The following is a 23,631-nucleotide window of genomic DNA, read 5'->3' as shown; positions in this document are numbered from 1 at the left end:
CTCGATTGGAATGACACTGACAGATAATTATCATTCCAATTTTGACATTGTCGCCACTCTGTATATAGTCACTCTAACTCTAGGCAGTAACATAGCGAGAAAAAAAAAGAAAAAAGCAAAACATCGATTTTCATTGTTCGATGTTGTACTCGCTGCTCTCGTTAATGGCGCATTCCCTTGGTAAAAAGATGTTAGCCGCTTCTTTACCCTTCAGTTTCATACGTATCTTTATCTACTTCATAAATATCACCAATGTTTTGTTTTGTCAGTTCGCAAAATGGTGTATTGCTGAATGCTGAAAATTTGTCGGTTTATTCTCGTCGTTTTGGTCGTGATTGAACCTAGATTGATTGAATTTTTAAATTCATCTCAAATATCAACTGGGCTCAGACCTGGACCTGACTAGTTATGAAAGTAGACAAATCATCTTTGAGAATTTCACGCCACGCTTCGCCATCGAGCGATAGCAGTAGCAACTGTTCTTCTATTGAAATTAAACACCGTAAAAAGTCAGAAGCCGTTCCCAAAAAAACGAAAGGACGTTTAAATTTGCAAAAGTCACTAGAAAAAGAAGCGAAACGAGAACGCAAAAGCGCAAAACTGGAGAAAAAACTTTTAAAACACCAGCGAAAAATGGCCCGAAAAACCGAAAAACAGCTTCGTAAATTGCAGAAAAAAGAGCTTCGAATGGCTAGAAAAACATCCACAATAGCCTCAGATGAAGACTGTGGAGTTCCATTGGAATTGATGGACACTACAGCTCGGGCGCCGGAAACTAGAGAACAATATGAAGCAAGACAAGCTGTGGTTCGGCGCATTGTAGACCCAGAAACTGGTCGAACTCGATTGATAAAGGGTGACGGAGAAATTATTGAAGAATGCGTCAGTAGAGAGAGGCATTATGAAATTAATAGGTTGGCTACAGCCGTAGATGGAGCAGAATTTTATCGTAAATCTATTGAGTTAAACGTTAAGATTTAAAAGTAATAACTGTAGGGTAACCAACGTATTTTGGACCCCCTCAACAGCTGTACATAATTTGGACACTTACAGCAAAATCAAATGGAACTGTCCAAATTATGTACAGCTGCTGATGGGGTCCAAAATAGGTTGGTTACTCTAAACCTCAAGACGTAATTCGTTGATATTTGTGAAAGAAAATCCATAATCATTGTTTGAATTTAAAACCAATGGCTATCTTTTTTTAGCAGATCCCTATTAAAACTGCTCTTAGCTGAAGCAGCATCCGATCGATGGTGACGGTGTCCTAAGTATTATAAAGAAGCTTTAAGGGGAAATGAGCAGTCATTAACTTCGTCGGAAAGCCCAGTTTGGGAAGCAGTTTTTGGTCCCACAATATCGAATTTTTTTATCGAATACCTTTATGAATTCTTTATAGAAACAAAAATTATTTATTGTTACTCAACTGGCAAATTGTAAACAAATCGTTTTATTACACCATCAGCCTTAAAAAGACTGATAATATCCTTGGCAAGAATCCTTTCTTCTGTTTTAATCGTTAGAATTATTTAAAAGAAGTTTTTAGTGATGGGCGATAGTAGAGTGGCGACAAGTCATCCCAAATGTATGCAATGCGGTTATTCCAAGGTTTTTCTTTCTCTTTCCTGCATAGGCGATAGAAGTGTTTAATCAAAACAAAAGACAATTTGCAGCTTAGCCCCTCGCATTGTTATGAAGTGACAGGCTTATTTGCAAATCGTTTTGTAAACAGGGGATAGTAAAGAGCGAAACTGCGTTGTTTTCACACGGGAATGACACTTCCAATACCAACCTATACAAAAAAAAAACGTAGCCAACATAGAGCGGGCCCAAGCTGACAGCTTCATAGATGGGCTCAAGCTGACAACCGAGTCGGATGTATAAATTGTTAAATTTTGTTAGTTTTAGTTCGATTTTAGTCAAGGTTTTAGCATCACATAGCCAATTTCAGGCAGACAATTAATGCGAAATACATGAAACTGTGAAAATGGTTAGATAAATTCGTTTTGTGAAATCGCTTTGCGTTTGCCGCCTTTTTCATGTGAGCAACGAAAATGTGACGTCATGTCAGCCCCCTGTGTTTTCAAAACACATCAGGCGCATTGTAAACAGGCGAAACTAAATAAAAAATCAAAACAAGGCGAAACAGGGCTGGGCATCTCATTGTCAAAATGCTTTGAGGCTCATTCCAAGGGGTTCAACTATAAAACTTAGATTTTGAGCTTGAATCACAGAGAACAGACTACCAGGTAATTGACAAAAAGTGTGTAAAATTTCTCGGACATCTCCTAAAGTTTATAACTATTTTATAAGTTTATATCGGAAAACCCATATTCTAACTCTTAGAACAATGACTTTTTTTGGAATTTTCCATTACGGGTAAATTGCCAAGCACCAGCCCGTGCCGCATTTTCAATTTTTTTACATGATTGGCTTCAAGGAGCCGGAGATCCGTAAGGGAGGGAAGTTTATACTTTATAAGTAAGCGATTTTACATTCAAATTTTTCTGTCGAAAACGGCTAAAACCTAAGTTACGAATTATGATGATTATAAATCATCATCATGAGAATTGGGAAGGATCTCCGTGACCCCTATTGTTTGAGATCACTTTACTACTCGTTAGTTCGGTCTACCCTCGAAACAGCTGCAGTAGTTTGGAGTCCTTATACTACAACGTGGTCTACAAGGATTGAGGCTGTACAAAGAAGGTTCATAAGATTAGCATTGCGATTCCTTCCATGGACTAACCCGTTTGAGCTCCCCCCATACGAATGTCGTTGTAGTATTAAGCATGGATACCTTGGCTAATAGAAGAAACTGCACGTGTGCTATATTTATCGCTAAATTGCTTTATGGTGAAATAAACGCACCCAACATTTTGGCGCAAGTGAATATAAATGCAGCTGCGAGACCTCTACGATCCAGTAACTTTATACGCCTAACTTTTCATCGGACGGCTTATGGTCAAAATGAACCAATTCGAGCAATGTGTGCTATATTCAATAATGTGTATCATTTGTTTGATTTTTGTATTACGTGTAACTGTTTTAGAAATCGTATCTATAATTTTATTAATTTTGATTGATCGTATGTAATGGTTAGTATTATCATGTAGACCCTGTTGTCCGATGATGTAAATGAATACAGCCTGAATTCGTTAATTGGGCCACGACTGCACTCCAGCTGATTCGCTAATTGGGCCGACTGACAGTTGTTAGAAAATTCTAAACTCGAAAATTCCATACAATTTTGACATTCAAGTTGTCACATAGCCCAATTAGCGAACGCCCAATTAACGAACCGCCCAATTAACGAACCACCAATTAACGAACCACCAATTAACGAAACTTTGCTGTAAATGTAAATGTAAAAAAAAGAACATTACTTTAGGTACTATATGAAAAAATCGTTGGCTTCAATTGCTAAAACCTTCATGTTAATGCAACTGTCCCGTGCCCCGTTTTGCCCCTACCTGTTTTTGAAATTTACAGAATAATGACAGCTCATTTTTCCTCAATGTAATAAGGTTTGTGTACGGGATACCATATGTAGGGGGACCTAAAACAAGATGAGCACACTTTTATTTCTCAGTTGTGAAATCAATAAACTCCCACAAAGAATTACGGCTCTCTTAAGCTACCCCAAACGAGTCAAATCAAATAAACGAGATTAAAAATACTCCCACAAGTTACTAAATTGTACTTACTTTTTTCCGTGTTGGGGACTCACCACCGCGATCATTATCTATTCTGGTGCGTCTTCTTTTAATTAATGCCATGTCGTGTCAGTGAGCTGTCAAGGTTTGATCAAATTCATTGTTCATCATCTACTACTGTCGGCATTTATCCCAATCAGGTGATGCATTTCGTATGAAATTTATCACCTGATTAGGAGCAGCATTCCAAATATCGCAGGGCTTTAGCTCCTTTTCAAGGTATCTACGTCGTTTCTAATCTAGTGCAACACAGTCGCACAACAAATGTTCGGAATTTTCAATCTCATGATTACAAAAGCGACGGTTAGCTTCATTAAGTTTACTGATGAGTTTCAGGTGATACAAGGAGAATGTCCTTGTATGTGCTCAAGTCGGTTATCGGTGTATGTGCTCAAGTCGGATTTTGAATGGTTTAATAGTTTTTGTGATTGAAGAGCAAGAGGTTTACAAAACGTTTTGATTGCCGCACATTCGAGATTATATTCCAGTTAGACTGTAGCGTTAGCTTTTCCCAGTCCCTAAGTTCAATTTTAAGGGCACAGGATAAGAGTCCAAAAAAGGGTTCGGGTCCTATGAACTGCATGGAGAAAGGGTCCTTTGCCAATTGATCAGCAGTTTCGTTTCCTTTGATTCCGCGGTGTCCAGGAACCCAATACAGATTGACCATATTGCGACAGGAAAGTTTTTCCAATAGTTTTATGCATTCCCGCACCAGTTTAGAAATGGGAGTTTTTGATTTTAAAGCATTCAATGCTGCTTGACTATCTCAGCAAATACAGATATTTGCATTTTTGTAGTTTCTTTTTATGCAGATTGATACGCAGTATTGCATATATTACTGCTCGAAATAAAGTTGAAACTGATACGTTAATCCCTTGGCCTGTTATACCAGCATCTGCAATGTTATTTTGTCTTGATCCGTCTGTCCAAAACACCAGTGTACTTAAACATAGTAATAGATTAGGATTAAAAAAAAAAGCGCGCTTGATAAAAACTTTTAAGGGGCTTTAACGACTAAAAATTGTGAGAAAATCATTTTTTTTTTATTTTAAATTCAGACTTTTTCACTTATTTTGATACTGATTTTGTGATGACTATGTGAAATATATGAAAAACGATTACACCCGATTACACAAAAAATGCCACTCCTGCGCGATTTTCAAACTTTATGTACCTTTTTCTCCGCAACTTACTAACGTATTCTCATTGGTAAAACTACGTTCATTTCTAGGGGTGGCTATAGCCCTTGGTATTTATTCGACCATTTTATATTTTATTTCGTCGATAATTTAAATTAAATGCATGGGATAATTGTGATGCATATAAAAATTACTCAAGATTTTATTATCGGAAATCTCGGAAATTTTACTATCGAAAACTATATCTAACTATAGTTTTTTCCTAATCTTAAAAACCAAATCAATTCTTCTGAGGGAGAACCTAGATTTGTAGGTAACGTTATTTATCTTATAAAAATTGCCTCAGTTTCTGAGATGTCTGATTTTGACAAATCGACTTTTATTTTTCAGCGAATTTTAGTTTTATTTTTTCAGTATTTTTTTGCGAAAAGGTCATATTTTTGCAGGTCTTATAATTCTCGAGTTATGATGGCTATGTGGCCGATTCCAGGTCCTAGACAAGTTGCTTCGGGATCCCTTCCGTGCGTGGATCAGAAAAGATTAGGTGTATCTAAACCGGGCTTGTCTTCATCCATGTCATAAAGGCCAGATGGCACAATGAATGAACAAACTACATAGGTGCAACACAAACCATTTAATTTCTCAAATCCATTCCAATTCAAAAAAAAGGTATTCCTTTATATTTTTCCTTCTTTCTTAGTAAATCTCTTTACAGTTTTTTTATTTAAATTTAACCTTGAAGGCCAATCGACTAAAATTTTTGTTCCTTTTGATCAACGGTGATCAACGGCTTGAAAACAGCCTTTTTCAACAACATAATAAACAATAGTATATTGTGTTAATCCGCTGGCATACATGCAAATTTGAATGTTCTTCGAGAACGTTTTAGTAACGAGAAAGGAAAACAACTTATCAGTAAAAGTAAAGCTGATATCAAGGGGTAACCAGGAACGAAACATGGAATACAGAGACGGGGATGAAGCGAAATTATGGCTTACAGCCGTTGGCTTGGCCCAGGAATTACAGTGTCGTCTATTAGATTTCCAGATGACAACGGAGGTCTACCCGTTACCACCAATCCGATTGCTCCCGTAATATCTTTATCCATTTGGGGATGGGAACCTCCCAACGGCGTCGGTTGGTTGGAATCTAAATCAAGATTGCTCAAATTTCCACAACCACTACCTGATTGCACCACCAATGCAAGATTTTTGATTTCTGACAGACCCTCACTCGAGGCTAATGATATCGATAGTGGAGACGTGTGATCAAGGGATCCAACTGCATCTAAATTCATATATAAAGGAACAATATTTAGATAATGAATCACAACATGTCATCTTTTCACACTTACCTGTCCGATCGGAATCGGGAGAGCGCACAGCAGTGCTAACGCGTGATTCCAGAATGGCTTCCTCCATTTTGATCACGATAGCTTTTTGTGCTTGGTATTTACGTTCAAGGGCCTTTTGTAAGAAGGAAGTATTTATTCATACAACTTTCAGTGTAAAATGGGCTTTAAAAACTTACATTAAACTGCTCCTTATGCTCCTCTTTGACTGTCTTAAGCATACGCTTCTGTAAAGCGATCGTTTCGTCTCGTTTGACCAGCTGTTGTTCGAGCTCTATTAATCGTTCTTTAGCCGAGTCCAGCTGAGCGGATTTCATTTCTAGACTAAAATTTAGATCTGCAATGCACATTTATAGTATGACTACACTAATTTTAAACTGGATGTTGACAAAATACTAACCTTTAACTTCCTCTAGATATGTTTCCTGAATCATCGCATTCTCGACGTCTCGTGCTTTAAAATTATCCAAGTGCCCAAGCCGTTCTTTGCATTTGAGTTGTATTTCACCCATCAGAATAAGCTCACATTGAAGTCTTGTCAATTCGTCCCTGTACTGCTGCCCTAGATCAGCTTTTTGCAATGCTTGCTGCATTTCATTCCGCAAATCAAACAACTCTCCACGAGCTTGTTCGACGGCCATCGACTGATCCTTATGTGCTCGAGTTTCTTCTATTAGAGCATTTTCTAATTCCTTGATTTGGGTTTGCAGATCTTGGCTCTTTTTAACCTCAACAACATAACGTTCTTTCAGTTCAATCACTTCCGACGAACTTTTATTCCAATCTGCATTAGTTTTTCGTCTTAGTTCTGCCAGTTCTAAATTTAGTGAACTAATCTCTTTGGTTAGTCTCGAGACCTGATCCTTTAGTGTATCATTGTTTTGCTCTAATCCGCGTATGACTCTACTTTTCCCCAATAACCGCCTGTTACGCTCAGCATGAATTTCACGTCGGTGCTTCTCGTACTGCAGTTGCAAAGTCAATAATGTGATATGGTCTCGGTAGAGTTCATCCGTTTTTCTAGGATCGCCATTTGCCAGACGTTTTTTCACGCAAAGTTCTATGTACTTATCAAGCATTAAGTTAGGGTCGGGCTTACTGTCACTGTCACACCGCTCTTGCAGACGCTTCATGACAATATCTGATTTGTATTTCATCTCTTCTTGCAAAATCCCATAAACAATTTGTTCGTAAGGCTGCGGATAGCTTTCAATTGTCTGCGTAGAACTACTTATAAGTGAAGATGCCGGTATTCCATTTTGTCCAGCCCGATGACAGCTACCCACATTGGTCAGATTTTTACGTATTTCTTGGAATAATTCCAGATTCCTACGAATATGTTCTTCAGTCTTTTGCTCTTGTTTCTTGTGGAAATGAGTTGCAGCTGAAATAGCCTCCTCCTCAGAAGGGCTGCTTCCGCTACTACTATCTCCGTTGGTCTCAACTAGTGTAGGATCCAGTCGTTCGCCAGCCAATGTTTTTGGATCTACTCTTAAACTGTATTTTTTCAAATCAGGTAGAGAATGTCGCCGCTGATGTTTTTTCGTTACTCCGCCATTGGAACCACGTGCTGTGGAAATCCCTGAACCGTTCTTCAGCATATAACTACTCGTATCGGCAGGAGACGTTCCAGTACTATAGCTGGGGTCGGAGTCGACTACACATTGACTGTGCATCCGATAACGATGTCTGGTGAAATTGATCATCGACTGAGAATTTTTAAAATGCAGTCCACCAGCGGAACAAGGTGATCCTTCCTCTTGTTCAAAATCTTCCACATCGAAAGCTTCCTTCATTGGATGCACTGAGTGCAGTTGATGTGGTACAACTTTGGTCGGAAGCAGAGGCATCGGTGAAAGTTCGTGCAACAAATGTTGGCTGTTTATCTCGTGTACCTCCTGATCCTCTTGCGTACAATCGGGCTGGCTAATGGTAGGTGAATCAAATCTTGTCGTTTCCCCCGAAGACAGTTTTACATTCGACACTAAATGTGTTAGTCGAGTGATTTCTATTTAAAAGGGGAAGAAAAATACATTGAAAATGCAATTAACAACTCTCGTTTTTCTGTATAATTTGCTGCTATATTTCCGTTTCCGTTCCGTTTTCCTTTGCAGCACGAGATGGGGCAGTCGCACTGGAGCCTAGTCTGCCCAAAGCCGAGAGAATTTGGTTCTATATCTACATATTTTTATCTATTGTAAGACCGTTTTGTTTTTGAAACCAACCAGATCCCTTGAAGCTGCCTGATTGAATTGTATTGAATAATCTTGAAATAGTGGTACCGTGGCTATAAAAAAACAATACCAACGAACAGAAAACTACAAAGACTACATTTGCATCGACTCCGACTCCGTAAGTCAAGAAGGAGCATGTTTGATGTACACAACAAACGCAGTATCGACAATCTGTTTTTTTAAATTGATAATTACCTAATAAAATATAATAAAAATAAAAATAGTAGGTACATGTTATTCAATCACAGTACCCTATGTCTATATCTTTCTACCCTATTAGCGTATCAGTCTTCTTTCTAGATTTAATTTTTGTCTTCAACAGATATTTAGATAACTACCGAATTCTTTCACGAAAACTTGCCGATTGTTCCACCGTGTTGCTTCAACCACCTAACCACCATCTTATCATCGGTGTGATACACCTGCGCGCCCATCGACCGAGCACGCAGTAGTCGAATGGAAAAGATTTCAGTGGAAACCTGAAGGATGACCGATACCGAGGAAGAAAATCAATCTCATTAAGAAAATGAGTTGATTTTAGCGATTTTTCATGCGATTACCCTGTCACCTGATGGTGAGTCCATCTATGCATCGCCAATCGCAAGCCAAAAGCCAATAGCTGTAGAGAAAGACCGAGACGAAAATCAAAATAGCCTTATTGCCTGCAGCTCGGGACGGGAGGTCGGAGCAACCGACCAACCCGTAAGCCGTACCCGTACCCGTAAGTACTTGGCGAACCGCCGAGTTCGGATCGGGTACGGCTTCTTAATTTTTGTTTCTGAAACCGGGTACGGGTCGGGTCGGGTAACTCTATTGACCACATTTAACACTAAAGATGGTCGGGTACCCGGGCCCGTATTCGTACCCACCAAATTTCGGTCGGGTTCGGGTATCAAAAATAATAAACTTGCGGATTCGGGTCGGGTACGGGTTTTTAATTTTTTTCCTTATCGTGTACGGGTGGTTCGCGTATACAAATGTTCATACCCGACCATCTCTAGTTTACGTGTACGTTTTTATTTATCGCACTATTTCTCTCTCTCTCTCTCTCTGCCTGGCTTCAACGTGATCTGTAATTCGTGTAATTCGCTATGATGGAGCCGAGAAAGATTTTTAGGCCTGTTCGCACTTACATGAAATCCCATGTCGTACTATCAACGCGTGCGTGAAACCAAAAGCAAAAATATTTCTCTCCCTCTTTTTCTAATACAAAAACCAGAAAAATATCAACAGCTCCCTCATAGCGTATATAGATCACTCAAAACGTGCAACAGACGTCATCATTACATGTGAAGAAGAGCCTTGATGGCCGACTCATCGCTCATCAACCTCATCAACGCATTATCGAGAACAGCTGTTCGTGCGGAGAGTGATTCTTAAACGACACGATCACTAACCACTTTCAACACGAAACGCAACATGTCATCCTTGTTGAAGATTTTGTCTGTGTGTTACGTCTAATAGCGTTTTGACGTAGCACTACGTCTTACGGCAAGGTTTGACTGAGTAGGGTGTCATTCCAAAAAATCTTTCTCGAAAAGTGGTCAGGTTTTGAACGCTAATAGCTTAGCGGTCGTTCGTTTTTCAATATTTTTACACCAATCGATCGGAACATCTTCTAAGAATTGGCTCAAATGAAGAACGGTATTATTTCGTAAGTGTACACTATTGAAAAACTGAAAATAGAGAAGCATTGTCCAACTGGTCCAACTAGAAATCCTCGCATCCTGATTGGTCCAAGAAAAGACGTTTGCACGTTCATGGTTTGCACGTGTTTTTTGCAAAAAAGTGACAGAAACCAATAAGTCGAAGATTCTTTACGGCACTTAAACCTATACCAATTTGATATCTGTGCCTGGGAAGTACCTCAGAGTGTAAACCACCCTTCTTCTTCAACCGATGTTCTCGTTTCAGCATTAACCCCTCTAAGGTCTACTTCATTTTTAGCACCGGAAAATTTACCAAAATGGCCATAACTTTTTTATCTTTCAATATTTTTTTTACCAAATTTGGGAATTTTGCGAAAATATTTTCTATTTTCATAATATCTATAGATAATGGCCATATGTCATATGGTCCCGGAGTTATTCCGGAGTTCCTTGGAGACCGAGATACTGCTTTTTTAGATAAAGTTGCCAAATATTTAAAATTTGTTTGAAATCTGTTGATTTTTGTAAACATATCATCGACTGTGGACATATCAGTTACTTTGCTGCAGTTATGAGCCATGGTGCGCGCCATCCGGATCCGAGGGGACACTAGAAATCCGGAACCGGTTCCCATAAAGGGACATTTCAGCATCAGTAAAGTATGTCATGTCGCATATCAAAAAACATCAGCACTCGACAAAATAGCGATTGGCGACCATCTCATGTCTCTCAGAGGCCATATGACCGATTCCAGGTCCCGGACAAGTTCCTCCGAAATTCGTTCCGTGCTTGAATCAGAAAAGAAACCCTCTCCAGGCCCGGAACCGGTCATACGGCCTCTGAGAGACATGAGATGATCACCAAACCATGTTTCGATATAAGACAATTTCGATATAAGACAACTTTTTGAAATTAAAAATTGTCTTATATTGAGGTATCCCTGTATATGCTGCATGTAGCATGTTTACATATGAAGAATCGTATTATTACATGCATGGATATATGCTACTATCGCCACAAAGAGACTTACGTAGTCCTGCGTCACCTATATGCGGTTGTGTCTTGTACACAACCTCCCTGATTTTTTTGTTTATGCTCAGGTCCAATCTAGGTTCGCCGTACTTCCAATCGAACGGCTGTTAAAACGTTAAAACGTGTTCACTCAGGTTGGACTTTTTAGACGTCGGATTCGCTCCGAGTCTTTCTACAGTTTCAACACCGCTATTAGCAATAAACTGACAACCTGAAAACGCTTGTTTGTCCTTCCGAAAATGTTTGTTTATTCAGTGGTCGGATTGGAGCTAACCCACATTAGAAAACAAAAAGGCACCCACGTATATTACACATAATCCAGCATCTAGATTAGATCGGAATTGCATCGGCACTAGATTATGCGAACAGCTGCGAAGTGCTCCTTGACAGACCACAAAACTGTATCGGCCCGGCGCAGTCTACCCAAGGTTGGTCGCGAATGAAGACGTGGTTTTTCGTCCCTCTGCCCTCACTTCTTAATTGCAAATAACACAATATACCAAGAATTTTAAATCAGGTTGCAGTATTGGAGATACAGATATTCCAGCTAGATGCTATACAAACCCAAAAATCAAATACTTTTTCTGCTGGAAATCGAGAGAAGTTTTCAGAATCTTCGCTGGACATACACAACTTAAAGCGCGCGTATGATTCATATTATCAGAACCCGGACATGCTTCTATCAATCGCGTAAAAGCACAAATCGGCACCAACGTTTCAAAAAAGCCAATCTGCAAATTTAAACAAACCCAGTGAGGTGGACTAGCATAGGTAAAGAAACCCTCACTCGATTTGTTTACATTTTGCAGATTGGCTCTTTTGAAAAGTTGCTGCTGAAATGCTATTGCTGCACCGTCCGTAGATTTGCACAGAATTTAATCCGCATCAACGAGACGTTTGTTGCCGGAGGGATCATAGCTTCCCGTTGGGCTTGGGCTATAGAACGCAAAAAAAACAACCATCTCAGAGCTGAAAAAAGAGAACAAATGAGTGGAGAACAAATTTAACCTTCTGCGGCTGAGGTGGTAGTCTGACAGACACCAGAAATCTGAAAAATACAATAGATGCAATGGAGTGTCGTATTTTGATCCTTAAGTTTGTAGTGTCTTCTCGACTCATATCTGCGGTCTAATTACATCCAATAGGTTGCTAAAGATATGTACTGAATTCTAAAATAATTAAAATCTGAATGTTCATAACTCAATAATAGGAATTATTAAGTGAAGTTTAGGTGTCCAGCAGACTACCACGTCAACATAATCGTTAAGATTGGGGCACCTCAGCCGCAGAAAGTTAAGATTCCCAAGAAATTGAACAACACACATACTGCCGCTGGAACCATTCCTGTCCCATGTTACGAAACAGAAAAATTGAAATGAAAAAATCGAATGAAATCAATTTTTTATACACCGTGAAGATATTTTATATGAAAAGCGTAGGCGTCTGACAAACTGTATGCTGTGAAAAAGGCCAGATCACAGTTCTAGGCGGATTAGTAATTTTTTATATCAAAGTATCATTTTGGCAGGTTGGTTGGTTGGTTATACAAAACGATATCATTTCATTGGACAAGGTAGAATCACTGGTACACAACAGTAGACATAGTAGAATATAGTAAATATAATATAAGTATGTAAAAAATTGCAACATCGTGAAAAAAACTATTAACAAAACTTACCGAATGCAGGTTGATCCACTGGTAGCGGGCTTGACGGTACGCTGTTGCTCGTTGTTGATGTAGCAGTTGTAGTATTAATGGCAGGATTGGCCGGCATCTGTAGCACCGAGTGATTCCGATCATTCACCATTCGCAACAATTTTTGAGATGTAATAACACTTTTTTCATAGCTAAAATGACTTGCTTCCTTTTTGATTGGTGAGGATGGCTGGCTGGTGTTCCACATTGCTCGTACCGCCGTTGAATTTACCGGATACGGTCGAACCGGTTTCACAATATCCTTCATAGGAGTTGTTTCAGGTGTTGCTTCTACTGCTGCTTCCGGTGGAGAAGCGCCGTCTGCAGCTGGTAGCTGTGGTCCCGATATGGAGGGAATTGTGTAGCTCGGAGTGGGATTTGGAGTGTGTGGAACTGTTGCGGGTCCCGGCGGCGGAGTCGGTTGCATCATGTTGCTTGGCGACCAAAACGAATTTTGCGCAGCAATTGTGCTTAGTTTTTGGTCTGTAGATATAGTATTGAAGTAGTTTACGCTTGCTTTCCATTGGAAATCTATAGTTGTAACGGCATTAAATTCAGCCGGTTTGATAGGCGTGCTATAGCAAGGGCATTCATTACCAGCAATTTGCTGGGACTCCTGCGGTTTGTCCAGATAGTCCAGCGACATTCGAGCACATTCGTTAACCACATCGTGTGGTTCCATGTTTTTCCAACGGACTTGGCTAATTTCACTATCTTGATCGGATGACACTAAGCGAGGATGAATTTTAACGGTGTCCAGCAGAGGCTTAATCGTGTGTTGAAAAATGGCTTGCTTTTCGCCACGATATTCTCTTTTCAGAAAAGTTACAAAATTACACGGATACATACCGTATAATCGGTTAAACAATTCGTATAGCCCAAACTGCAGATGAATTAACTGATCTTCTGGTAAATTGACCGAGGTATTCCTATCAAAAGTAGCCAAATAGTTGAAAATTTCGAACAAATCTTGAATATAGCCACCCATTACTAAAGGAATAACCGGCAACAGGTTGATAATACACAATACAGCGTTGATTAGCGGAATTATTTCTTTCTCCATCTTAGATAGCTTGAGCATCTCTTTGACTAGCTGATGGCTACCCACCTTGCACAGCCAGGAAGGTCTTTTCTGAATTATGTGTCCGAAGAGAGTTAATGCAAGCATTTTGTTCGATCCACTTCGTATCCACTCGGCTAATTTGTCCAAAATAAACTTATCATGCGGTTGCTGCACTTTTACAAGAATGTCAACAATTCGGACCGACGAAGTTTGTCCAAAGTAGTCCATCATGCTGTGCGACAACCAGGATTCACGTGCTGTAAACGAAACAGAATCATTAATAACAAATCCGACTTTTGACTGAATAGATGAATTAGGTATTTTTAAAATGTTAAATTTTCAATAAAAACCACCGTTTACTCTAGAATAATAGTTCACTGCGTGATAATTTTGCATGTAGTACAAAATAAATTTATTCAATTATTATTATAGTTTGCTTTATTATGGAGACTTGGAGACTTTATTCTGGAGAGCTGGTAAATTTTTAAGAGAATGCAGGTCAGGGTGTTAAGTATCCGATGAAAATAGAATTCCCTGGCATTTCCAGGTGTTTCCTATTTCATCGAAACCTAATCTTTACTAATCCCGCCGCGTGTGCACAATTGTCCAATTGTCTAGAATTGAGACCTCGTGCATTCTTGAATAGCTAACCTACAAATAAAATATTACCCCCGTCCAATTCCCAAATCCCCGAAAACCATTTTCCCGAAAGATGTTTCCCCGAATGTACTAATTCCCCGAAAAATATTTCCCCGAATATACCAATTCTCCGAAAAACACTTCCCGAAGGTATCGTTTCCCCGAAAACCATTTACCCGAATACTGATTTCCACGAGTAAAATCATGTTACATTGCATTACAAGCCTGTTGCCAAGTGTGTGTCTCGTCTTACACAAATGTTCTTTCCCAGTATTTTGAAAGCAGAAATATGTGTAAGATTATACGACTTTTCCCCGAAAGCCTGCTTTTACGAAATATTTTCCCCGAATGAAGTTTATCTGAAAAATGCTTTTCCGAATGCATTGATTCCTCGAATGTCCTGAATTCGAAAATCAGCTCCCGAAAATCTAGTACATACTATTGACTAGGTTCCCAAAATATAGTTTCTGAAAACCAATTTTTCGAAGCCGCTTCCCCGGAAACCATGTTTTTAAAAATAAGCCATTACTTTCACTGCGCAGCATTATAGAATAGGTGATGCAGTTTTCTGCTACAAAACTGATAAGTTTAAAATTTGATAATCTAATAGTTGGGGTTGAATACCACAGAAGGCTGCAAATCAAAAAGCAGAAAAACACATAAAGCTGAAACAATTGAAAAGTCAATGAATTTTGACATAACATGCAACCTACCATTTAACATTACAAAAGAAAACCAGCTTTCGCATACTCTTACTCATAAAATAATTGCTGCTCGTGCGGAAGCAACTGAAGATTGATTACTACGGCTGGGTATGCGCAATGCGGAGATTCATAAATTTGTGCGTGCGAAACATCTTGTAAAGATCAATCAAAAGTAATAAAATTATATATCATGAAAAAATTGAAAAAAAATCGTCATTATTTCAAAGATATTCTCGCGTTTTGCTATTGATAACGCTTATCAAACGGCGCACATCTTCTTCAATTACTGTCTAGACCAGCCGGTTCCATCAATTCTTCATATGACCAAAGTCGCTGGTGACTGGTTCCTTCTTTCATCTGCAGCTTTCGCTTTATTATCACCCAGTACTACTCCATTGGATAGAACTGGAGATGATCTTGTAGATTTAGATCATTTGGCATGAATTGTGATTGTCATTGGGCCATATGCACAAAAGTGTTTGCTTTGCTTCTTCCACAAGGTTTACACGGGGAAGGCAAATCAAACTATTTTATTCATATGGCCTATTGTATCATGGTAGTACGTTCTTGTTGGAATAATATCGGGCCAAAGATCTGACCAAAACGTGACTGGCCCATCACGGGACTTATTGTAGGGTAAATGCTTTTTTACCGCACTTTCTTTTTTATACATCCGAATTTGTAGTCATGGGCGGAGACATCAGAAAAATATTGGTTCTCTTGCTACAGGAACAGATCGCGAATCCACGAAAGTAAATCTGAATCTGCCATTAACCTTGCCGTGAGAAGGAGCCTAGTAGAATTTAATTCCTGGGATTTGATTGAAATCTGCTGTCGCATTAAATTTCGCGTTTCATCAACACCTGGTCGTACAGCTTACGAGCCCGCCCAGTCAGCATTTTCATATGTATAATTAGATTGCAAATAAGAGTTACGTACCGATATTTATCCAACAAAATCGTATTCGACGCGCAAAAGCCGCTTATCCGTACCATTTCGGAGGCGATATACGCACTGAGGAATAATCTTGAGCGATACACTTATATAGGTATTTCAATACGATAAGATGCGATAAAGTGCGACAAGCTTCATATAGCTATACGACTTTGTGCTGAAAATCGTATGTTTGTCAGCTACTAGCATTATAAACGATAGAATATCAACTTGTGCGTACTTTATTAGGCTTTATTTACGAATCCGAGTTTGTGAAGAGATATTTACGATAATTTTCGTACATTGATATACGAGTTGGTGCTGGCTGGGCGGATTCTGGCCACCATTTTTTTAGACTTCGGTTGGGTGGTCTGTTTGATCCGAGGGTCAATGAAATCCGAGTCAACCGCAGCTGATGATCAAGGGTTCCACTCCCATGCGATGCTTTTTTGACACTTTGCAGACAGTCGTGAGAATTTCCTTGTCCCTTTCAATAACTCGCATCACATAATTTTGAAGATTATTGAGCAGTTCTAGCTCCCGAGATAACGTTGATGTATTTTTAGGGGACTGTGCACAGTTTTCTTTTGCTCTCCTGCATGATAAATATCCCGGATTAACGGTAGTTCTAAAACGCTAAAATAAACGATAAAATAAACCGAGACAACAAAATGCTGTCATAAGCCGGGGGCTTTTATCGCTACTGGATAAGGAGCGCTATATGAGCCATACGTATAACTCGAAATAAGTAATAGAATTTAACTCTTGCAGTAGGACAATTTCGACTGTATGGCAAAACATTCGCAGCCCTCGGTTTACTTAATTCTTAATTTTTTGTTATATGCTGTCCTTACTGGCTATCGCTCGTTCGGACTCAACTAAAGGATAACCCCTACTAGTCAGTAAACCTAGGAAAATACATGCACCTAAATAGAGGCGGTTTCTGCGGGGGGATGGCCCCCGCAGGGGCCGGCGCTTCCGACGGCGGGTCGCCGGCGAACACTCGCGGCCTACGGCAGTCTCGCCCTGAATCATCTAGAAAACTTTTACAGTTCTTTCTCCTTGATCATGCGCGTACGCCGCATGAATACAATCAGTGAATACTTTTGTGATGTCAACAAAGTGTCAGGGAGACCTCAAACATCAGCTCTACCTGACGAGACAGGCAATGTCGCCCACTAAAACACAGGTAGAGCCCCAAGCCTAGCCGTTACGTTCCGGCCCTGCGCGGACTCCACGAACTAACTCTAGAATCTCTCTGCCAAAGGCCGGAATGTCATATTTCAAATATAATGATGATGATGACGATGATGATTATAATGATGATGATGAGAAGAACAATGATAGATTGAATTTGTAAATGTGCATTTAACCTTTTGTACCACTCGAGTTGCAATATGTGGTATAGTGAAGAAGCGGAGGATTCGTCAGCCCCACCTGACATCGGTCTTCAACCGCGCGCCCGCTTTCAATTTTCCAACACAAACAACCACAAATGAACCAATAGGCAAGACAAATTTCGGAGCATTAGTGGTTATCAACTTATCAGGGCAAATTTAATCTTTCATCTCCTTAGCATTCGTGTACTGTCCAACGATACAAAGTAAATTGAGCGCAGCACAAGCTGAACGTTCGCGGTAGTCGACAGAAGCTTCAAAATATAGAGACTCACCCGCCTTCCAACCCTCGAGACCAAAGAGCTAGTGTAGTAAAGCTCTGGGCTTAAACGTCTCTCTAAGACTCGACCCCTTCCCATCGACAGACCCCGCGGGCGGCCATCAGAGCACAGGACAGCCACTGGGCCAGTGCAAAAATCCTACTCTATATAGCAGCACCGCCTAGCCGAGACTCGAACACACGACACGAATTGACCTAATTTTCCTATCTGCTACCTAAGAAGTGCTATTATTCGTAATCATTACAGAGTGGTCCTTCGGCATCCAAGCGACTCAATCAATCCGACATTTTTCGGAGATATTTGTGACAGTTGTAATAAATAGGGATGAATCCCAGAAACATTCCTTTTTTTCCTTTTTTTTTCCTTTTTTTCGGGTTATCCAACTGGTCGCTTAATAGCGTATAAAACTCTGCGCTGGGCCCTTTTGTGATGTCAACAAAGTGTCAGGGAGACCTCAAACATCAGTTCTACCTGACGAGACAGGCACTGTCGCCCACTAAAACACAGGTAGAGCCCCAAGCATAGCCGTCACGCCTATACCCGCAGGCGGAGGCGTTTCGGCCCTGCGCGGACTCCACGAACTGACTCTAAGATCTCTCTGCCAAAGGCCGGAAAGTCATATTTTAAATATAATGATGATGATGACGATGATGATGATAATGATGATGATGACGATGATGATGATGACGATGATGATAATAATGATGATGATGAGAAGAAAAATGATAGATCGAATTTGTAAATGTGCTTTGGACTTTTTGTACCACTCGAGTTGCAATATGTGGTATAGTGAAGAAGTGGAGGATTCGTCAGCCCCGCCTGACACCGGTCTTCAACCGCGCGTCCGCTTGCAGTTTTCCAACACAAACAACCACAAATGAACCAATAGGTAAGACAAATTTCGGAGCATTAGTGGTTATCAACTTTTCAGGGCAAATTAAATCTTTCATCCCCTTAGCATACACAGTGTATTCCCACGATACAAAGTAAATTGAGCGCAGCACAAGCTGGACGTTCGCGGTAGTCGACAGAAGCTTCAAAATATAGAGACTCGCTCGCCTTCCAACCCTCGAGACTAAAGTGCTGTAAAGCTCTGGGCTTAAGCGTCTCTTTAAGACTCGACCCCTTCCCATCGACAGAGCCCGCGGGCGGCCATCAGAGCTCAGGACAGCCACGGGGCCAGTGCAAAAATCCTACTCTATCTAGCAGCACCGCCTAGCCGAAACTCGAACACGCGACACGAATTGACCTAATTTTCCCATCTGCTACCTAAGAAGTGCTATTACCCGTAATCATTACAGAGTGGTCCATCGGCATCCAATCGGATCTGGTATCCCGCTTACATCCCCTTACTAACCCTAAGCCCCCGACCAACTCAATCAATCCGACATTTTTCGGAGATATTTGTGACAGTTGTGATAAATAGGGATGAATCCCAGAAAACTAAATCTATTGTCAGAGATCCCCATACTAGCCTTATTCTTAAACGGAATAAAAGCACTTTCTGAACAACGCAACAATCACATTTGGTAAATTTTTACCCCGAGTCCCACTTGAAATCACAAAAGTATTTTGATATATACCCACATTCAGAAGTAAACGTGATCGCTGTTCATTTACTGATTAGTCAAAAAGCCCTACACCACGACAAGGTTCAGTTTTATCGTAGGGAGGAATGAATCCCAGAAACATTCATCTATTAATTATCAGAGATCGCCATACTGGCCTTATTCTTAAACGGAATAAAAGCACTTTCTGAACAACGCAACAATCACATTTGGTAAATTTTTACCCCGAGTCCCACTTGAAATCACAGAAGTATTTTGACATATACCCACATTCAGAAGTAAACGTGACCGCTGTTTATTTACTGATTAGTTAAAAAGACCTACACCACGACAAGGTTTAGTTTTATCATAGGGGATAAGCGCTTGATAAACTACTATACAACAATAATGTTCGTTGAGTCCGTGAGGTGGCCTAATTCCGTGCGACGCCTAATTTCATACACTTGGTCTAAAGGTGGCGGTTTCCTAGCAGAACGTATAGAACATTTTCGACAAAAATGTTTGAACGTATACTCTCATGCATTGTTGAAGAAAATGTGCATGTTTTGTTGAGAGATATTGTTGACTTTAATACCATTTGCACGGAATTAGAAGCCAAAATTAGTCAAACGGAATTTGCGCGCTTCGCAGTAATGTTTAATTCTCTGATCTCTGATGTACTTGGCTTCAACGCCCATATAATTTGTGACGCCAAAATATAAAACGTTACTTTTCGGGGAAATGGTAAATTCGGGCAAACGGTTTTCGGGGAAGCAGTACATTCGGGGAAGTAGTACATTCGAAGAAATGGTTTTCGGCGAAGTGTTACATTCGGGTAAATGGTGTTCGGAGGAGTAGTACATTCGGGGAAATGGTTTTCGGGAAAATGGTACATTCGGGAAAACAGTTCATTCGGGAAAATATCCTTAGGGGAACTGGGTTTCGGGGAAACAGTTTTCGGGAAGATGTACAACCCGTCAACACATTGAGACCATTGAGAGGTAATTGAACTTCATTTATTTACCAGATTTTTTGTCATGTTCCATAGCTTCTTTTTGCACATACTTTAACCAAAATGGGTCGAATGACCCCGCACTAAACTATTGTACCTATCAAATCCTCAATAACTAGAATCATAACAGGCTCAAAATGTACTTTATTATACCCAAGGATATACAAATTTTGGACAAAATGTAGTAGGGTAGACAACCTATTTTAAGAAGTCTAAGCGGATCACTAATTGTTTACCTTATTATAAGCGACGGGTTGACTAAGTGAGAGATATCAGTATACCAATTTACTTGTAAACTTTGGTTCTTCAAGCTGTTACTACTGAAAGTCAAAAATTATTAACATTTAAAAGTACCTAGGAGGCAAATTTCTAATTTTTTACATTTAAAATTGCGGTGCTGTAACAAATTTTAATCAACTGCCCGAAACACATTTTAACCACCAATGTGCATTTTCAAAAGTAGTCCTGAATTTTGCTTATGTAACGCAACCATAATAAATATGAATAAAGTACTGCATTTTAAGTTCATTTATAACTCATTTACTCATTCTTACCGGGCAGTGTGAATCCTGCTCACATAAGAGATTGCCAAGGGCGGAAACTGTAAATAAAAAAATCGGACACACTTCATCGCCTGTTCTTATCTGCCAAGCGGAGTACACCTTCTAGACTGATCCGCCAAGCCCAAGGAGGTAATTTGAAGTAGCATTCCTATTTCATTATTTTTATTTTTATTTGAGACAAACATGAATGTTTTCATTTTCATACGTTTATATAACGAACGATGCGTACTTTTAATAACTGTATTTACGACATAGATACGTAGAAGTCAGTAATTTGAAAGAGTATTGTACAAAATCCATATGACACTTATATTTCAATCAGTAGTACAATAGGTAGTAATAATATTTACCAAGAGTTTTGTACTAATATTTTTAACTTTACCCATGGTGCCAGGTTAAGCAAAAGATATTGCAATTACAGCGATCTACCAAATGTGCGATTTGAGTAAACTAGTGGCTCAATAACAATTGAATTAAAATATACCATATCGAGTTGTTTTACATAACTTTCATTTACAGTAAAATTAAAATCGCAAAATAGATAAAAATATTACGTTTACACACAAATAGTACAATATCGACTTTTTTTTTATAGAAACACATTTATTATCTACTTACATGTGGTAAACAGTTCGGAGAAGCGTTTCTTGGAATCATCCGCCAAAGCGAGATTATTCGACTCTAGATCAGAGAATAACTTTGTCACATCCATCTTAATAAATCTGTTTACTTGCTATTTTAAATAGGTGCACGTTCCAGGAAACCTGCCAGACGCAATATTAGTTTATTTGAGCTAGAATCGAATTCAGTGCAGGATTTGCAGCTTGATCGTCTCCGTTGACTGCTGCGTAGGTTTGTCTTCGTTTTCGACGTTTTAATCTTCCTCGTATGATTTGTATAACCATACTTTTCCTCAACTATTTCGCCTTTGTTTCACTCAGTATATCTAATTTTTTCTTTTCTTTTATCTTCACTAAGTTGCCATTGGAAGATTTTTTTTCAAGATAAAAATCGTAAAAATCATTTTCTTTGCTATAAAATTAAATCAGAAAGTTCTCTATGGTTATTTGCAATATTAGTAGTACATTTTACATGCCACTAGTTAATACAGCACCCGATATAGAGCGGCATTAAAATCGACTATTCAGACGTAATTGGTAATACTCAATTTCACTGCACTGTCCTTGATGCATTTAAAGATAATATCGCGCTGGAAAAAACGATAAATATTTACCCAAATATTTTAAAATTACAGAAAAAATAAATTTCGCTCTTCACTTTTTATCGCGTTGACAATGTTGATCTGTTGATGATCATGATATTGTTCAAAACCAGAGATGCCAGATTGTTCTAAACCATGGTACTGCTAGGCAGCCATCGCAGCCATGTTTATGCCAGGGGTTTGATACGAACGTCAAATGCATATGATTGCAGTGTAACCGTTTTTTCTGACGTTTCGGTCCGAGTGACGGCTAACGCTTTATTCAATGGAAATTCTAATTGCCGGCGAACTTTGAAGGATGCTCTCTTCACTCCTACATGAGAAAGAGATAGCATGATTACATACCCTTGGCTGGCAGTTGAGTGAAACGCAGTGCTGACATGCTATCTCATTTCCGCACACGCGAGATGTTGGCGGCGAAAACATGGTTGCCTGCCGATGGGCTGGGTCAAACACATTGAGTTGGCAGCAGAGATGCCAGAAGTGAATACATGTCTTCATTTTGAAGACATTTTTGTTACAAAAAAGTGAAATGTCTTCACTTGAAGACATGTGAAGACAAGTCTTCACCATGCAGCAAAGTAAATTCATATATAGAGCTTGCTAAGCCCAGTGCAAAAGGCTACAAAAACTTATCGTTTATCACTTAAACGTATGTTTTTTTACCGGGGTATAACTGGGGGAAAACAAAAACAAACGTGTAAAATCAATGTAAAATCTAACAACAGCAACAACAAATCGCGCGTCGATGTGTGCGTACGATAAACGTCAGCAAGCTCAATACCAGGTATATGACAATGCGAGCTGTCATATACACTTTGCACTAACACATCTACACTAGTTCTGAGATTTCGAGCATTTTATATGGAAAATTAGTTAATTTTTAAAAAAAATCGTTGGATACGCAAGATTTGTCTATTTTTTTTTTCTCACAGTTTTTATGTTTATGCTTAGAACATTATTTCTAGTATGTATTTTCATGAATACAATGAAGTGCAACATTCCAAATTGGGTATTTTAATTTTCCCAAAAAAGTTGCTTTTTTTGCCTCATTTGATAACCCGTCGTTTTCTGAATCTAACAGTTCTTTTTTTATTTCAATTAAGTGAACATTTGATGAAAAAATTATTAAAAATCAAAAATAGAATGATTTGCTGTTTGACAGATATCAACCAAATCGATTGATTGAAATGATGTCAGAAGTTCTCTTCCTCTCTTCTATCTTTCTGATAGAGCTTTTCATTTTGACCGAGCTTTTGACAGCTCCCATATGAAACCTGTATCGGCTGATGACCATAGTTTATCTATCCACTGTGTTGTCCTAAGGCGAGCTGAGAAGAAAAATGGTTTACTTATAAGATATCGTCTTATCCTAAAAAAAATTTTTTAAATGAAAAAAATGCTTTTTTTATTACTTTCACTCGTCAAGTTTGAAAAAGTTCTCATGTGACTT

At 39.2% G+C, this 23,631-nt stretch overlaps 2 protein-coding genes across 4 annotated transcripts; one reads left to right on the top strand and one right to left on the bottom strand.

Moving 5' to 3' along the window:
- The first annotated feature begins 279 nt into the window (after window positions 1-279).
- On the top strand, window positions 280-1,063 carry LOC128745369 (ADP-ribosylation factor-like protein 6-interacting protein 4). The gene has a single exon (XM_053842428.1). The coding sequence runs from the start codon at window positions 409-411 to the stop codon at window positions 979-981; it is 573 nt and encodes a 190-aa protein (XP_053698403.1). The 5' UTR covers window positions 280-408; the 3' UTR covers window positions 982-1,063.
- Window positions 1,064-5,528: 4,465 nt separating this feature from the next.
- Window positions 5,529-22,202, bottom strand: LOC128733098 (hamartin). Of its 3 annotated transcripts, none has more exons than XM_053826710.1 (7): window positions 22,042-22,202; window positions 21,575-21,988; window positions 12,800-14,137; window positions 6,607-8,214; window positions 6,386-6,543; window positions 6,210-6,321; window positions 5,529-6,142 (listed from the first exon to the last, which is right to left on the bottom strand). In XM_053826710.1, the coding sequence occupies exons 2-7, from the start codon at window positions 21,666-21,668 to the stop codon at window positions 5,850-5,852; spliced, it is 3,603 nt and encodes a 1,200-aa protein (XP_053682685.1). In that variant the 5' UTR covers window positions 21,669-21,988; window positions 22,042-22,202; the 3' UTR covers window positions 5,529-5,849. The 3 variants fall into 3 exon arrangements, with proteins under 3 accessions (XP_053682685.1, XP_053682686.1, XP_053682684.1); XM_053826711.1 differs by having other exon boundaries at window positions 22,049-22,202; XM_053826709.1 differs by having other exon boundaries at window positions 21,575-22,202.
- Window positions 22,203-23,631: the final 1,429 nt, after the last annotated feature.

The sequence above is a fragment of the Sabethes cyaneus genome, chromosome 1 (assembly GCF_943734655.1).
Source record: "Sabethes cyaneus chromosome 1, idSabCyanKW18_F2, whole genome shotgun sequence".
Taxonomy (NCBI): Eukaryota; Metazoa; Arthropoda; class Insecta; order Diptera; family Culicidae; genus Sabethes; species Sabethes cyaneus.
Note: the sequence above shows the minus strand (reverse complement) of the source record. Positions and strands in the feature narration are given on the sequence as shown.

Excerpts from the sequence above, each read along its gene's own strand:
- LOC128745369 (XM_053842428.1), top strand. The coding sequence starts at position 409 with ATGAAAGTAGACAAATCATCTTTGAGAATTTCACGCCACGCTTCGCCA.
- LOC128733098 (XM_053826709.1), bottom strand. The coding sequence starts at position 21,668 with ATGGATGTGACAAAGTTATTCTCTGATCTAGAGTCGAATAATCTCGCT. Across the intron at positions 14,138-21,574 it reads CTCCGAACTGTTTACCACAT|CACGTGAATCCTGGTTGTCG; the intron begins GTAAGTAGATAA and ends TTTCGTTTACAG. Across the intron at positions 6,143-6,209 it reads TCCCGATTCCGATCGGACAG|ATGCAGTTGGATCCCTTGAT; the intron begins GTAAGTGTGAAA and ends ATATGAATTTAG.